The sequence below is a fragment of the Maylandia zebra genome, linkage group LG16 (assembly GCF_041146795.1).
Source record: "Maylandia zebra isolate NMK-2024a linkage group LG16, Mzebra_GT3a, whole genome shotgun sequence".
In the NCBI taxonomy this organism is placed as follows: Eukaryota; Metazoa; Chordata; class Actinopteri; order Cichliformes; family Cichlidae; genus Maylandia; species Maylandia zebra.
This window is the reverse complement of record NC_135182.1, coordinates 29,242,142-29,260,543: the sequence shown is the minus strand read 5'-3', so window position 1 is coordinate 29,260,543 and position 18,402 is coordinate 29,242,142. Positions and strand designations below refer to the sequence as shown.

The window sequence follows — 18,402 nt, the reverse complement described above, 5'->3', positions numbered from 1 at the left end:
CTACATTGAAAGTATACAGTACAAGCAGATGTCATGTGATTCATCACAGCTGCTTTCTAACCTCTATAAATGTGGAAAGAGCATCACTGGTTAAAATTCAAAGTGATGACAGTTGACCTTATATAATAATGATGATGATGATGATGGTGATGATAACAACATAGCTTGTACATGGTACCATTTACCTATTACAAACCACCCAGTTTAATTCTCACATAATCTTTGAATAACATTCAATTATCAGCTTTTAATTTATCAAAGACTTTTCTCAGTATGAAGTAACCGGTGACATCTTCACATCCTTAGTTTTGTCTGATCAGTAGTCCAAAATCTAACAAGATTAACTGGCCTGTCATGTTATTTCCTGCTGTATTGTTGTCTGTTGCTGGTAGTTTGAGTTTGGGTTATTAAAACTGGACATCATCTATATAAATGAAGATGGATCTATCTAAATACATATGATAATGGAAGCAGGCACAAAAAAAGAGGATTAAGAATAGAGCCCTGAGGGACGCCACAGGACAAGAAAGCAGGTGAGTCAATGGTGCTTTCAGGTGTGAAACCCATTTTTTTACGTATCATTTTATTCCCATCGTGGTGTGATGGACACTGAAGCCCATTGTTGAGATTTTAGTTGCCCACTTCAGTGGATATTTTGCTCTTCAAAGGAGTTGGTGACATTCCTGTATCACATACACCTTTAAGCCTTGACTGACGTTATTATCTGTGACTTATCCAAACTGCTTCTCCTGAGATTACCTCTGAACTCTTTCAAAAGAGGATTAGAGAAACATTAAACCAACTCTATTGCTTCTTCTTCTACTTTCACCTCAAACCACCCAGAAGCAAAGCAGACAAACTGAGGCAAAGTCTTTCATTTACACATCCTCTGCTTCTCCTCCTCTCCCCCCGACCGGAGTCACACTGGAACTCCTTTCCTCTCCACCTCCATGAAGCATTTTCTATTATTCATCAAAAGGGGGCTTTAAGCACTTCTGCCTTTTCCAAGTGAAAAACAAGACATCTCTGGTGCTTTAATGCCAATTCCTCTCATCTGTGGGACAGAACGCCGCGGATCATTAAAATAAAAGTTAAAGAAAATCGATTATTTGGCTTCAAGCAGAGGCACGAGGAGCAGAGAGGGAGGGAGGAGATGCTGTTCCTGGACGGATCAACTGCGACTTGCCCTCAATTTGTGGCAGTAAAATCACCTCATTTCTGACTTTGCTTTAATTCAGAGGAAATTTGTATTTCTGAGGAAGTGCTCATACTCAATGTGACACCACAGGCTCACGGATGAATGCACAGCAGCTCAACACAAAGGCCCTTTTCCATCTGTGTGGGTATATAAGTGAGTCATCTGACAACTCAGTTCACAACAAGTAAAAGTGCTTTTGATGTGCAATCGAGGCAGCACGCAGTGTGACTCCCTGTGAACAAATTATTTCTTTCTACTAAAATTAGATGCCGCTGCAGGTAATTAGAAAAAACAAAAACAGAGAAAACCCTCTGAAGTAAGAACACTTTCATTTTGAGCTTGAGCGGTGTGACCTTTTTGAAGCTGGGCTGGTGAGTTATGTGTTTTTAAATATAGTAATGGCAGTTTATTTTGAGCGCAGCACTCCGGGGAGAGTTATCACAATGGCCTCATTTTGCCAGAGCGTGATGGCAAACGTTGCGTGCAGGATTGTGTCATTGTCAAGTTGGGTATTCCTTTTTCCTCCCTCGTTCTGTCTGTTATCTGATGTTCGTGTCTCTATATTTACAAGCTTGGATAAAAGCGTCATTTTCAGCTCTGATAGTGCATGAAAACAGCTTTTAAAAATGGACACGGCAACGTTAGAGATAGGTCAAACAGGGACAAAACTTCAAATCGCTGTCGAGCTCCTGCAGCAGAGCAACACGTCCAGTCAACTCTTTATAACTTTTACTGTTTAAACTTAATTTTTGTCAAAAATGAGATCACCTGCCAAGTTGGTCACATATGATGTGGTTTGGGATTTTGTGTCAACCCCATATTATAACAGTAGCTTCACAAAAGGTATTGAATGACATTTAAATTTACTAACCTAATAGAGATTAAAGGCCCTGAATGACAGTGAGGTGGTAACATTTATGGAAAAAACCTCACAGTGCCTGGGTTGGGAGTTCAGCTGGACTGGGTCTTTAAAGGCCTTTATAATTCAGTTAATTATAAAAAAGAATGAAAACTAGTTTATCTCAAAAATTTAAAATGACTGAAAATCAACACTTTGGAAATAACAACCTAGCTTATTAAAATAAACATAATATCACAGAACTAAATAGTTCAAAAAGCTAAAGGAGCTCAAGTAAACAGAAATTACAAAAAAGTGAAGAACTCAGAAAATTAGAGGCAAATATGACATGACAATGAGTTTCAAATGAATCTAAGTATTGTGTATGAGGTGATGAAAATTTGAAAATATGTTTTGAGCTAAGTGAGAAAGAGTTCAGCTGCATGTCCAGTAAATGATGCAGAAGATGGTCTGGTTCCATTGCTTCAGTTCAGTTGTATTTACATAGAGCCAAATCACAACAACAGTCAGCTCAGGGCACTCAATATTGTAAGGTAAACCCCCTAAAATACAGAGAGACCAAAACAATCAGATGACCCCTATTAGCAAGCACATGAGCGACAGTGGGAAGGAAAAACTCCCTGTTAACAGGAAGAAACCTGCAGCAGAACCAGGATCAGGGAGGAGCGGCCATCTGCTGTGAACGGTTGGGTTTGAGGGGAGGTAGGCAAAACAAGAGACATGCTGTGGAAGAGAGCCATAGATTTTTATCCATTCATTATAGTCTCAGTATTTTGGATTACCTCTCTGTCAGGCTGAAGAAACCAAGCAGCATGTTGATTCAGACTGGATTCAATCAACAGAAATAACAAATTCCTTCACAGAGTAATATGGATGCAATCCAGTCAATGTCCAGTAACATGTCAGAAATTACACCACTTTTTACTTTTCACAACTTATTTGTTAGGAGGAGCAAACTAAAGCTAACTTGGTGTCTAGCAACCTATCGATACACCTGCCCTAATCAAGAGATCACTGGAGCTGAAACAGGGGCAGGAAGAAAGCGACTGATAAGCGACATAAAAATGTGTATGCATCTGACAATACAACCAGAACAACTGGAGACATACCATATGGTACTCAGGCTGTTTTTTAAAAATACAAATACAGCTGTGTGTTGAAATGTCATCTTTATCGTTGGTGTGATGTTAAAACCACAGGCTAAATACAAATATAGATTTAACTGCCTTAACGTCACCCACTTGGTTCTAGACTCCCAGAATTGACCACACGTCAAATGTCATTAGTGAATAACAAACAAATACAAGTATACATGTTTTCATTAAGAGAAAAAAATAAAATCATGCGTTAGTTTAGAAAACTTTTTATTGAGTCTTCTAAAATCCAAAGTTCAAAATGGAATGCCAGAACTTTTCTTAAGCCTTCAATATGTGATTACTTCACTTGTGGAAAAATAAGTTTATGTATCCCAGTTATATATTTTATATAAAATGCATTTTACACTTTTTTAAAATGTATAAATTATATACAAATCATATATTCCCATTCATAAAGGACTTAAATTTGTTGAAATGTTTTGGCTGGTTTCTGGTCTTTTCAGTCTATTAGTTTGCTTTGAGCGGGAAATGCCGAAGAGCGACGGAAAATCCCGAAGCCCGCGGTGCCTGCTGGGAAAACTCATCAAACCGCCATCTTTCCTTAAAGCGAGTTAGTAGGGCAAAACAACAGCTAGTTTGAAGGGTTATTTCTCCAAAATTAACCCGCTGGAGCAGCGCAACATCAGCTGTTCGTGTGAATAAGAAGCTTAAAGAGGAGCGGGCGGAGTGGAGGGCCTGATTCGGTACACATATCAGCCGTAGAATCCAGCAGTCCGCAGGGCACCATGGGCCGCTCTCGGAGCCGCAGCTCGTCCCGGTCCAAGCACTCCAAAAGCAGCAAGCACAGTAAGAAACGGAGCCGGTCCCGGTCGCGATCTCGAGACAGGGAGCGCTCCAAGAAACGCTCCAAGTCCCGAGAGTCGAAGAGGAACCGGCGCAGAGAATCCCGGTCCCGATCCCGGTCCAACACAGCGTCGTCCCGCAGAGAGAGAGCAGCCTCACCGCCGGAGCGCATCGACATCTTCGGCCGGACACTGAGCAAGAGGAACGCGCTTGATGAGAAGCAAAGGAAGGAGGAGGAGGAGAGGAAGGCGGAGATGGAGCGACAGAGGAAGATGTGGGTATATTTAATACAGAAACCGGCACGTAAACTGTTACATAACGATACTGAACCCCAGCCCGTGTTCGGCTACAAGCTAAGCTAAATGCTAGGCTAGCTGCGGTCATTTGCATGGCGATCGTTAGCTCTCTGAGCTAGTTGGCTAACGCTAACAGGCTGCAAAGGCCGCAGCGCCTGTCAGAGGAAAGCTTTACCTGTTCAGGTGGATCACACCTCTAGTTCTACCGTCATTAATTCAGATAAACATAACTATAAACTCGTATTTTAAGCATCATGATAGAATTGTGAGGTTGTTCTCACTGACCTGCAGTTTTCACTTTGGAAAAAAAACCTCTAAAAAAAAACCCGGAATCGTGCTGGTAAAGTTGAACTAACGAAGTAATGCATGTTGGATTCTCTTTTAACGTTTAAATATGTAAAATGAGTGGCTATTGGTGTGCAGGTCTGTCAGTTAATCCTGCAGTCATAAACTTCCTGCAGCAGGCAGAGATTTGACTCTCTGACCTGCACTGAAGGTCAGATCAGTAGTGATGTTGATGCTTCAGGAGATGCTGATGCTCAGTTACCGACATGCCTAATGTTTCCATGCTGAGTGAAGAGAAAGCGATCTGTGTGGGTTTAGCTCCAGGTTCTCCACAGACATCAGGGCATCAATTTCAGTGCATAGATTCTTGAAAATCCTGCATTTAGAATGAGGATAAATCTGGCACAGTTAGTGATCTAATAACATTGAGCCCAATATTAAACCAGAGCTGAGGGTGTACTGACAACACCTGGAGTGCTCACTAATGAATGCATGCATACATACAAATGCAAATAAATAAATAAAAAACAAGGACACTGAAAGGACAAACAGCAGTGGAGTTGATGTAAATCCAGAAGAGCGAGGAGCATCACAGCCTCGTGTAAATAAAACAAAATCCCCACAATCTGCTCTAACTTGTATATAGGGCTGCTCGATTATGGCAAAAATGATAATCACCATTATTTTCACTGAAATTGAGATCTCGATTATTTGACGATATTTATTTAACCCTTTAAGACCTACCATAGAACCAAGTTCGCCAGAGCTTATATTATATTTTTACATGCTGTAGTGCCATTTTTGGGAGCATTTCAAGTTGCTATACATCAATACAACTGTTATAGCCCATATTTTAATAATGTGTATGCATTAAGTCCATAGTAACTACATTAATTGCAAAAAAGTGTAATAAACTACAAAAAAAATTGAAAATCGTTTTTGTTTTTTTTTACATATATTTCTACTTGGAGAAATTTAAGAGGCTTATCCCTCAAAACTTTAAATACAAAAAAGTTGCAAAAAATAGTTTACACCAACAGGGAATTTATTTTGAGTTTCTTCACAGTTTTATTTTGGAGATACAGCAATTTTTATATACTGCAGGAAAACCAAAAAACAATCCTATGATGCAAATTTGCAAAGAAAACAACAGGTGCATCAAAATAAACTATTTCCAGCAGTGCAATTCAAGTTCTAAGCATCCCAGAAACTATTCAGAAAAGTATCCGATTGTTAAGTGATGACGTGACGAATCCTACTTCCGGGCCGAAAGTAGTCTGCGTTTAATATGGCTTTTGTGTTGTTAACATGTTTAATAATAATAATAATAATAATAATGGGTACTTTATTGATCCCCATGGGGAAATTACTTGTTTTTCTCTGCATTTGACCCATTCACTCAGTGAAGCAGTGGGCAGCCCACTAAGCAGGCGCCCGGGGAGCAGTGTGTAGGGACGGTACCTTGCTCAGGGGTACCTCAGGGTAGCCGTTAAGTGGATTCGAACCACCGACCTTCCGATCATGGGGCGACCACTTTACCTACTGAGCTATCCCTGCCCCAATGTTAATGTTTTGTATTTTCTTCTATTTAATCTCAAAAAGTGGCACGGTGGTTAGCACCATTGCCGCACAGCAAGAAGGTCCTGAGTTCAATTCCACCATCAGGCCGGGGTCTTTCTGTGTGGAGTTTGGATGTTCTCCCCGTGTTTGCGTGGGTTCCCTCCGGGTACTCCGGCTTCCTCCCACCGTCCAAAGACATGCAGCTTGTGGGGATAGGTTAATTGGATAATCCAAATTGCCACTAGGTGTGAATGAATGTGAGTGCGAATGGTTGTCTGTCCCTGTGTGTTGGCTCTGTGACAGACTGGCGACCTGTCCAGAGCGTACCCCGCCTCTCGCCCTATGACAGCTGTGATGGGCTCCAGCGCCCCCCGCGACCCTGAAAAGGATAAGCGGAAGCGAATGGATGGATGGATGGAATCTCAAAAAGCTCCTAAAACAGTCAGTGATCACTGTTGACCTCCCTCAGCTTTTATTACCGCTAATCATTTATTTAAGCTCAGTTTTTAAAACCTTAGGATGTAACTACAGCCCAGCCCATGCAGCAGTATATGAATGACTAACCTCGTATTGTGGATGGATTATCTCAGTTGTTCTCCTGGCTGAAGTTTGGTCCTTTTACAGCATCCTGCCATGCGATTACATTTGTTCCTGACCACCGAGAACACTCACGATAACTTTTATCGAGTGGAAAAAAAGTTAGCTTGTTTATATTATGCTAACATAGCTGTGTCGCTAGCGGTCACGTAGCACATCGTTATATACCAGCTAGCCCAACTTCAGTAACCCTACAAACGTCACTGCTGTTTGGTTTTCTGTCTTCATTTATGCTGGAAGTGATAACAGAGCTGTGCGTTTTAATTTGTTTCCAAAACCCCGCAGTCAGGACATGCTATATTGTATTTAGATAGAAGCTAGCGAGCTAACTTCCTGCTAACTTCTAACTCCGTTAAATTTCATAAATTCCATTTTCATGGATGCCTGGATGTTAAACTCAATTGTTACACCTGGTAGAGCAGAACGCTGATCATTTTATTAAAGATGAAAGACTTTAGACAGTTTTTCAAGTCTCAGTAATGCCATAGTGATCGTTTGATATATGGACCTGCAGCGGAGTTTAGACCCAGACACGGCTAGGTACGTCAGACTGAACAACCGGATAGAGTCAATCATGACTTATAAAAACACTAGTATAGGCTTTTAAGGCCTACAAGTAAAAAAAACTACATTTTCCGCGAAAATGATGTTACCTCCGGTTTCGGACAGGAAATGGCGGACATGCGATAGTTCGCGTTGACGTCTTTTTCAATGTGGGAAGTGTTACGAACAGCTGATCGGATCGGCAAAGCATGTTTCTGGAATATTATGTTTTTGTTCCTGTAAGCGCTTTTTATGCAATTTTTGCAAAGCTTCATGTGGAAGGAAACTGTGACCTAGGACAAGCTGATGGCATAAGATGTAAGTACATCTCCGGTTTCATATGCAAAACAAAGTATTGCGCTAGCTTACGCGGTTCCGGTTCTACAGGGATTTAAAGGGTTAACAATAACAATGTATTGAAAAATGACTTTAAAAAATAATATAAAATAGTGTGCAAATACTGATAACAGTGCAAATGTTTGCAATATAAGAAATAAATGAAAAATGTAAACATCTATGTTTAGTGAACTTTGCAGTGTTGCTCTGTGGTGGAGCTACGACACCGTAGCAAAGTTTACACACTATGTCTACTTGATCCAGTCTGACTCCGCGAACCCATAATGTTTCCACACCACTGAAGTTTTTTTTTTTTTTTTTTACCTCTCTTTTCAACCAACGGCAGTCACTTTCCTCTCCAAATAACTTCTGCTTAGCTTTCCGAGCTTCCCTCGGGCCCTCTTAATTGTTGTGACGGGTTTGAAATGCAGAGAGGTGCGCTCGATTTGCCACACGGAGCAGCACGAGAGTAAAGCACGAGGGAGAGGCTAATAATCGGCTCAATCATTTTTAATGATCGTTGAAAGCCCAGAGCGTAATCGAGATTAAAATTCGATTAATTGAGCAGCCCTACTTGTATAGATGAGTCGCTTTATTTTATTTTAAAGCAAAGATGCTCAGAAAAAAGTTTAAAGGCAAATTTAAAAGTACTGTTCATACAATAATAAAGTTCCAGCAGTGGGGCTTTTAACTTTCCCCTCACAGGTGTATTTTGGGGTTGAATTGTTCTTGATGATGCTCTTGCATGATTTCTATGTTGAATGAGTGTTTTTCCTCCAATAAGCACTTTGATTTCTCCTCTGGAGAGATAATTGTATTAACATATAAACTGGAGAGTGAGACATTCAGTGAAAACCTCTTGATTTATTGAATATTAACTTTACTCATTGATTATTTTATCTCACTTCAGCTGTAGCTGTACTAGTAATGAGTGTTTTTGTAGACACAAACAGCTGGACAGCTGTAGCTCTGAGCATTTGGAGAGAATGTGTTTCTCTTATAGAGAATAAATGCACAGATGTTGATGCCTGCAGTTAAAACCATCTGGATTGTTTATTATTAGTTAAGGCGGGTTTCTGTTGTGCTGATTTTTATTTTTATTTTTTTGTGAGGGATTATATACAGGCATCTACACAGGGACTCAAACCAGAAACCTTCGATTTACAGTTTGGCTCATGGTGTTAGCAGGTATGCAGGTGCTGATTCCTGCTGTTCTTCAAACTCAGCTGCTACATCTCCATTGAAGCAGCTGGCCATCTTTTCTTTGGTCAAACACTCAGTACAAATACTGCTATAATCAGTAGTTCACAGTTGCAGTCGAAGCGAAATAAAAAGCTAAAAAACATCAACTGAAACCAAACTCAGTAAATGTCTCACCCTGTAGTCCACATGTGAACACAATGGTCCACTGAGAGGAAAAATCAAAGTTTTCATTAGTGAAAAAACAGCTATTCTTCATGTCATTAGTCTGCTCGATTAATGCAGTACTCCCACAAAAGTAAGTAATACAACTTGTTGAATTTAAGAAACACAAATGTGAGTGAAAAGTGGATACTTGGCTTTAACAGGAAGGCCTATTTTAAAGTCAAATTCTATTGATATTTAAAACTTATTTGGTTTAAACAGGATGCAGAGAGAATCAGGACGCATTGAACAACCACAAAACCTGCTGCAACAGCTAAACATCACAAACTGACTTAAACACACAGCTTAAAAAAAAAATTGAGTAACTGTGTTAACTTAATCCTCGTTACTGAAATAATCCTATTTCAGATTTTAATGAAACAGCTGTGACCGTAAATACATCCATGTTGACTGCAGCTTTTCAGGTGGGTGCGTGTCTGTGTGTGTGAGAGCCTCCAGGTAATATAACACACAGCCCACACCTGGCTTCCTGTCTGTCTGTCCCGTCTCCTTTCTCCTGCTGCCTAACAGCCAAAGGGCCCATTAACCGGGCATACAAATGTAAATATAAAGGATGCTGGGCAGGGCTGGGTCCAGTTTCTGGTTTCCACAGCCTGACAGAGTGAAACCAGATCCCTGAGAGGGTGGAGAGTGTGTGTTTACATCGCTACTAATAAGTTCCTGTTCACACAAAAAGAACAGTTTAAAGAAAAGATAAACAGGAGGGCAGGTGACCTCCATCTAAATTCCACAAAGCACTCAGAAAAACAGTCTAAATTGCACCCAATCTCACATTTGAAATTAAAAATGTCCTCATTGTTGAATTATGTATATTTAAGAGCTGTTTAAAGCAGTTTAGTAAATTCTTAAATATCCATTTGAACAATAGCCTTTCTGTTAATTTTTTTTTTACCTGATCAGCTGTGTTGTAATATTGGGTTTGGTATGGCTCGTAAAAACCACTCTCAGGTATGATGAATTAAAAACTGGTTGGTTAGCTTTGGGTAAATACAGACTAAGCTTTTATTTTGAGATATTTCAAAGCGGTTCGGTGTGGTTTATTTGATTAGCAATTAAATAGTTCTCCGTTTTAAAACCGAAACACGAATTAGCGACATGCTAACCTTTTGTTCTTTCCTTTAGCCGGCAGCAGGAGATTGAGGAGAAGCTGATCGAGGAGGAGACGGCGCGGCGAGTTGAGGAGCTCGTGGCCAAACGTGTGGAGGAGGAGCTCGAGAAGCGGAAAGACGAGATTGAGCGGGAAGTGCTGCGACGCGTCGAGGAGGCGAAGCGCATCATGGAGCGGCAGCTGCTGGAAGAGCTGGAGCGGCAGCGGCAAGCCGAGCTGGCGGCACAGAAGGCCAGAGAGGTAACGCTCGGTCGTTTGGAACGCAGCCCCTCCCTTACCCCTACACCACCCCGTACCCAAACCCCTTCAGCTCCCTTCACCTCTCAGTTTCCCACTCTGACTGGGTCTTTGGTCTTTTATTTTAACTGTTTAAAGTGTAACCCAGCCATGGCACAAGTTTCACACAGTTGGATGCAGCTGTGCTCAAGGGAAGTGGCAGCTTTCAGAATAAAAGGAAAAGGGAGTACCTTGGCTTCAGATACTAAAGCAAATCAATATATCCAAGGGTATAATGAATGTTCTTCATTGGTGTAAATTACTGAAGTAATAATAACAGCAGTGACGAGAATAATAACGAAATTCCTGTCATTCACTTTTTTTTTTCTTTTTTTTTGCAGTAGTTGCATTTCAGCTCAGTGTGGGAGTCTTTCAGGCTGTTAGCTTAGTTTCTCTTTTCATTAGGCAGTGAGTGGACCTCTCATAGTGAAAAACCATCCAATGGGTTTTAAATCGAAACAAACTACCATGTTACCTCAACTCTCCAGCTGTTTATCCAAAAAATTTCACTTATTCCTGAAATCATGGGTAAGGTGATATGTTTTTACACATTCGAGTATTTGAAAAATTATATTGTTTATGTGTTTATCTTGTGTCTACCATGAGTTTGGTAGGATGTAACGTGCTACAGTTAAAAGGTTAAAAGTTGACATTTTATTTCTGTTTAAAAAAAATTATAATTTAAAAGAGATTAGAGGATAGCAGTGCATTTCTAACTTGCTGGTGAGAGTTTTGCCATGGCGGGTTTCAAAACAATATTCATTTCTTTTCTGGTTTACTCAAATTTCTTAGTTTTGTATTTAAGGTATATATATATATATATTTTCTTTTAAATTTAAAGATTAAACTTTACCAACTAGATTGCTGCCTGTCAGTGGTTATTTTAGGGTTTCTTTTGTTTTTTAAGGCTTTTTAAAAACATAAAAAATATACTATGCAATTATTACAAGTCTGACATTGTAACTGCCATTATTAGGGTGGATTTTTTTTTTCTTTCCCGGGCCCCAAAACAAATTTTTCTGAATCTAACAATCGAAACCGTGATATAAAATATTCAAGGCGAAAACAAAACTTATAGAGGCAGTTACATAAGTCCTGTCTCACTGCTGGAATATTTATTAAACTGAAAGTTTTTTTTCTTCCGACTTTTATCAGAATAAGTGAACGTAAGATTTACAGACGTTCTATCTGCGAATCTTACGTTCAATTATTATCAGGGAAATCTTCAGTGGTGTGAAACGTGTTATTTAACTTGTTTCTGTGCATAGTCAAGGTATAGACCATGACTTTTTAATAAGTGGAAGAGAGACTTCTGGATTATTCACTTAATCAGCCAGGGATCTGAACTGATTTAGTTATTCATTTTAAAAAAAGCCCACAGGTTTCTAATTGAATAATGAATAGCTAATTTGTTTGAATACAGGTAATTAGTCTTTTGAATTCAGTATTTCACAGTGCAGTTTTTATTTATTTATATTATGTAATCTTTAGCTCTACAGATGTTTTTGTTAATTTAAGTGTGAGTATTTTTATGCCAAATTTTACCTTGTTGAGATGTTTGTCATTGTATTGCACTTTAGGCTATTAGGCTAGGCTGTGTTTAACTTCATTTAGCTGATAAAGCTGGATTTTTCCAACTCTTGGGATTAAGTGTATTATTTTAATACATACAGACTTATTTTAAATTACCTGAACTTAACTTGTCTTAACTTATCTGAACTTACCTCAAGTTAACTTATCCAAAGCTTAACTTCTAGAACACAGCTGAGCTGAACTTATTGCAACTTACTGCACAGTAACTTACTTTTACTCATTATACTTGATAATAATTTGTGTGAAACTACTTGAACTTAAGTTCAGATTAGTTAAATTGGCTTTAATTCTTAACTTAGCATAAGATGAGTTTAGATAGTTTCAGCTTATTAGTTGGAGCTTATCTTGATTTAGGCTAAACTAATCATTTCAGGTATCTGAACCACTACATGGTTGTTACTATATACACATACCAATTGTTTTGGTTGTTTTAGTTTGGTACTTGTGTGACATTGTTTGGTTCATTTGGTATTCCTGCTCATGTTTTAACTATCAAAATGTTTTGCTTTAAAACCTGATTTGTGCTGTGAATTTGTTGAATTTTGGAAGGTAATAAGCAGATTAATGTCGTTAGTCTTCAGTTGGTAATAGCCTGTATACCTGATGAAGGTCAGATGGACAAAAACATTGTAATTTAATTTGTTTTCCAGCAAAAAGTGAGAGTTTGCACAGGAAAGATGCTAGGACATCTGCTAAGTAAGGTCTTCTGGGGTCTTGCCTTTAACTTTATTCAAACTGATTTCTTTTCAGATGCTTAGTCGCCCTAAAGGTTCCTTTTTAAACTAAGAACAAACAACCCTGGCTCCCCTCCCTGGGCACTATTAAGAAAAATGGCGTTTGTTTACATCACAGTATTGTGAATGAGCGGTCCAGCTAAAGCGCAGCGGCCATTGACTCGGGACTAATAGGCTAAGAAATGTACCCCCCAACTCTTTGTTTACCCTCAGGACTAGGAAGAAAGGTCAGCGATGTGTAGAAATGTTCATCACGTCTGTTTTAATCCACCTCACCTGCTCTTTAACTCTTTGGGGGAGGGGAACATTACAGGGACGCTTCATTTCCTGTTTCCTGTCCTGACAGGTTAATCCCCTCTCACCTGTGTCACCTGTTGATGATTTTTGTGGAGCTTTTGGAACAAAATGTGTTGATTTATTTTTGTGCTGACAACTTGCTTCTCCTGTAGGCTCAGTTTGGAAATGTGTTTGTGCTGTTTTTTTTGTTAATTTTTTGGAAACACCACCTTCCTAACTAGCATTGACCTGCAACCTTTCAGCTCAGCCGTGACCCGCGTCCTGTACTGTAAGTGTACCGTGGGCGGGTCCACTTCGAACACACACACACTCTCTCTCTCTCACACACACACACACACTTACATACTTGCACAAACACACACCTGCACACAAACACAGACAAACATCTTTGTACTGCACTCCTTCACCGCGGCTGCAGGCTAAGCCGTAAACTGATCAGTAATAAAGAGGAATGGCGCCGTATGGCAGAAACCCCCATATCTACCTACCCACACCAGGAGCGCTCCTGTCTCTGCAGGGGCCACACAGTCCGGACGAGACAGTAAATATTCAACCGTTTAACGCTTTCACCAGTTGTGTAGGTACACAGGAAAATGGTATACGTGCATTGGTGAGCCAAAACTATTCCCTCCTTTATTTTTCTCTTGCTTATAAACATGTTAAAAAGCAGCAGCAGCTTTGATTGTCTGTCTTTTTTATATATGTCTTCTATTGATGAGTGTAATCATGCAGCACTAGGTGTGTGTTAGTCTTTAATTTTTCTCTAGGCAGCATTAGAGGGATTTTTAAAAATGTGTGAGAGGCTGAACAAACTTGTCGTGAGTGTGTGAGTGAGCGCGTGCGTGCGTGCCTTTTGTGGCCTGTTCGTGCGCTAACATATCATCGTGTTGCTTGTTTAGGAAGAAGAAAAATCGAAGCGGGAGGAGCTGGAAAAAATCCTGGAGGAGAATAACCGCAAGATCGCAGAGGCTCAGGCCAAACTGGTACGCCAAAATGGACACACAACTATCTGTCGTTAGCATCCACTGAGCAGTGTGTTCTCACCATCAGCAATAATTTTACATTATCAACACATAAAAGTTAACGCAACTTAAAAATAAGGCAAAACTATTTAGCTTACTATTTAGATTACTCATTTAGGGTTTGTGAATAAAATATTCAGCTCGCACTAGACACTGAAAACTGTTTGATTATCGTGATGAATCTTCTCTTATTCAGAGAGAGATCTCTTTGAGTTAAAATACAAAAATTTCCAATTTGTCATCAACATGCAAAATTCTGCAATTTGGAAAAACGTTTAACGTTCTAATTATGCTAACAAGAAAATGGCTTTCTTTGGCCACGATACTGGGCTGTATAAACAGGTATCGATAAAATAAATTGTGAAATTTCAAATCAAAGTAATGTTCAAAACCCCCCCAGAGAAGTGTATGTTCTAGAAATCCTTGCACTGTTGAGTCGTTGCATATTTACATGCAAGAACATAGGTTAAACGTTATTTGGTTTTGATGAAGGGACCCCGGGTCAGAAAGAGGTCTAGTGGTTAATTCAAAGACTGAAGTTGGATTGAAAAATTGGATTGATTTGAGAAACTGACATTCATCAGCTTTTAATGTCGTGACTACATCTTTAATCCAAAAATCAGGACGGATTGAGACCTTAAGGCTTTTTGCTGTGACATTACTGGGTATGGCAACACTCCACTGGCAGGAAACAGTGTCTACGCAGTGGCTTTGAGTTGATGGTTATCAGCCATGGAAACGGATCTGCAAATAAGTGGGACAGGGAAAAAATAAATTCTGCAGTTTTGTTTATTTGAATCAGGGTCAAACTATAGAAAACCAGCATTCCTGTAATACTTCAAAAACCAAAATGAATGTTTAAGAAGAAGAAAAAAATTAGGACCAATCAAAATTGTGTATTGTGGTTTTTTGTTTTTGTTTTTTATTTTGCTTTTACAAGGGAGCCGTAGAACAAGTTACACAGTACAATAATGCTTCTATGATGGTGACGAGAAATAAATCTAATTACATAATCTAAAAGTAAAATCACGTGTTGTCTAAATCTCAGTCGTATTTACTATTTAAATTGAATGGAATCGATTTTAACAACTCAATCTAACGAGTACGTGTTTATTGTTTAATAAAATTGATACGGAATTAATTAATTAATTAATTTCATTGTTTAAGTGTAATAGAAAAATAAATAAATAATTTATTATTATATTATAGCAGAATAAATAAATAATCAGCTAAATCTAACAGAATAACTTTTATTGCCTAAATTTAATGAAGTAATTTTACTGCTACTTACTACTACTATTTGTTAGTATGGGGGGAAAAAATACAAACACCTGTTGTAGTTCCTTCAGCAGCAATATTCTGGGAAACACGGCACATTTAAGGAGCTTCATTTACTTGGATTTACTTGACCTGGCGGTAAGTGTAATCATGGCCTTACGTGACCCCGCCCCTGATTCCTTTTTTTGTGTCTGTCCCGCAGGCTGAGGATCAGTTGCGTATTGTGGAAGAGCAGAGAAAGATCCACGAGGAGCGCATGAAGCTGGAGCAGGACCGGCAGAAGCAGCAGAAGGAGGAGCAGAAAATCATCCTCGGCAAGGGCAAGTCCAGGCCCAAGCTCTCCTTCACCCTGAAGGCCACAGAATAAGACTGCTCCCCCTTCGTCCGCAGGTCATCCCCCTCCCCCATCCAGCTCCTTTCTCCTCCTCCTCCTCATCATTCAGCCCCACTCCTCCTCCTCTGTGGAACGCTCGCTTCGTTTTGGAAGTGCTGAAAGAAGGGGGGGCGCAACCAGCGTGTTAACTCGCTCCCTCCCAGCTTTGAAGAGGAGGCAGCTCTTCACCCTAGGACCATCGCCCCCTCCTCCTCATCCTCACCCTGCTGCACAGATGACTCTTGTGCTTCTGGGTTGTTTTTGTTTGTTTGTTTTGTTTTTTTTTTTTTTGTTTTTTTTTTTTCTTTTTTTAGAAAACTTGAACTTTTTTTGATGTAGATGCTCTAACGTGTCCCTCGCCCTGCCACCCGGTTAAGTCTTAACTCTCGTGCTCTTCTTACGGCCTGAAAGGCAGACCTGATAGGCATCTGACTGTCTAGCTCGGCTCGGCTCATGTGCAGCATGGGAGTCGGCCTGTGGGTTTCCTGTTTGCAGACTCTGTGGTTACCAAATCACAGACTTTAAAAAGCACAGCAAACTTCCCGTCCAGCTCGCCCTCCATTTTAAAAATCCTGCTCCTCTTCTTCTGTGGCTCTGCTTCAGCTCCGCCTGCCGTATGCATTTTGGCTTTTAAATGTTGTCCTAAGAGGAACAATTTAAAAAAAAGAAATAGAAATGAGGTGAACCCGCCGCTCGACTCCCAGACTGCCCATGATCGAACTGCCGGAACCTCCTGCAGGAAACTGAGGAGAGATGGCATTTTCCTGTCTGATGTAATATCATGTGCTGCATCTCCCTCCTCACTCCGAGTTAAAGATAAAAATGTGTAGGAGACAAAAAGCCACAGTCTGTGTTCTGTCCCTCAGTCATGTGCTAGTAAATTAACGGGCGAGGTAAGTGTTGATTCGTAGAGGACTGATTCGCACAAGTTCAGGTAAGACGAGGATTGAGGTCAGCGCGAGCGTGGATGTGTTTTAAGTGTGTGTGAATGTGAGTGTGTGTGCGTGTGGCTGACCTCAGGTGGGTATATAAAGACTTTTTGTTATGTTGTGGCATTTTGAATTTGTCATGTAATTTCCCCCCAATTGTCAAGGGACTGAACAGATCAATAAATCCATTGAATGCCTACACTGACCCGTGTGATGCTTTCCTGAGCTTCTATCTTATTTAATTCAGCCCTTCACAGTTTCATCTTTAATCAGGTAGCCCGATCAGTGACAAATTTTAATGGCGCCGTTGGCACCACTTTGGAAATTTATTTATTTTTTTCTCAGCGGTCCATTTTCTCCTCTCGAGTCAATACATCACTGTCAGGTTAACCAAATCCCTGTAACAACATTGCCTAATTAGTTGGCAGCTGCAATTTGAGATTTTTCTGCAGCTGCTGGTTTGTTTCCAGCTCGTAATGGCAAGTGAGGTCGCTGCAAGCCGACCGTTCGCTAGATTACAGAGGATGACAAATGACCTCGGCAAACCCGCATTTCAATGCAGCTCAAACCCAACTCTAATGAATCCAATCGAAACTGTCAACCTGCGTTTGAGGGTGTAAGTGAAGCGGTGACGGATGGTGATATTAATGTGGCGAGTTACTAAACTCGGGTCACCAGGCTGAGCTCTGCTAATCGGAGGAACAACCCAAAATGCTGCGGTCCATTTTAAAACGGGCAAACCCAAAGTGCTTTCTGCTGAATGGAGATGGACCAGCAATATAAGCATAAAACCAAAGAGCAAAACTTTACTTAAAATAAATTTAAAAAAAAAAAAAAAAAAACAGCTGAAGGAAAAATGTAACCCAAAACTTGACAGTATATACAAGAAGACCACATTTTTCTTTATTTTACTCTAGAAATGTTTAATATATTTGGAAATGTTTGGATTTCACATAGTACCATAAAACCAGAAAAACACCTGAACAATATAACATGCAAATAAAAAAATTAAAAATAAATTAATAAAACTACTTTTTTTTATGATGAATGTCAGTTTAAAGCTTTAATATAATACTAAAATAGGTTTTATTTATTTATCTTTAATTATTATGGCACAGGAAAGCTGGGAGACCGAAAGCAATGGAGTAGACGGCAAATAACCCAGAGCAGATTCAAACTGCTTATCCTGGTGAACCTACTTGAATGTTTAATATTTTTAACAAGAAGCACTGAGATTTCACAGGATATAATAAACTTTTTCTGTGTTTAAGCTTAGTCTTGCTAGCTAACACAATCTGGAAAAAATGTTTGTTAGTAAATTATTTTTATATTATTTAATTAGTTTTGAATGTCTGGTTGGGTTTGGGCACTAAAGCTAATTACTAAGAAAAAGATGGTGGTTTGATTTATTTTTTTTTTTTTCAAGTGAAATAAGTTAGCTTTTGATAGCGTTCACTGTAGCTTAGCTAAAATGACCATTTTCCCTCTTTAAAAAAAAGATTCATTTTATTGCTGAAACAATTTTGTGATTCAGTTCTATATCGCATAAATGGTACTAAACAAAGAACGAAATATTGCTAAATTAGCTTAGTGAACAGTAACCTAGCCGACCTTAATTGCCTCTATTAGGAGTTTTACCTGATTTTACATAAATAATTTATTTATTATTTCCTTTGTGCCTGTCCTTGTGTTTGTGGGGTTTTTTTTTTTGGTTTTTTTAATGAGTACATGGGCTGTTATATTTATGTTCATT

The 18,402-nt window shown here is 39.5% G+C and overlaps 1 protein-coding gene across 2 annotated transcripts; it reads left to right on the top strand.

Annotated features, from left to right (window-relative positions):
• The first annotated feature begins 3,720 nt into the window (after positions 1–3,720).
• LOC101469018 (arginine and glutamate-rich protein 1-A) lies at positions 3,721–16,848 on the top strand. 2 transcript variants are annotated; one of them, XM_004563092.3, is made up of 4 exons: positions 3,725–4,271; positions 10,162–10,387; positions 13,947–14,030; positions 15,550–16,848. In XM_004563092.3, exons 1-4 carry the CDS (start codon positions 3,940–3,942, stop codon positions 15,712–15,714), a joined length of 807 nt encoding a protein of 268 aa, XP_004563149.1. In that variant the 5' UTR covers positions 3,725–3,939; the 3' UTR covers positions 15,715–16,848. The 2 variants fall into 2 exon arrangements, with proteins under 2 accessions (XP_004563148.1, XP_004563149.1); XM_004563091.5 differs by lacking the exons at positions 13,947–14,030; positions 15,550–16,848 and having other exon boundaries at positions 3,721–4,271; positions 10,162–13,771.
• Positions 16,849–18,402: the final 1,554 nt, after the last annotated feature.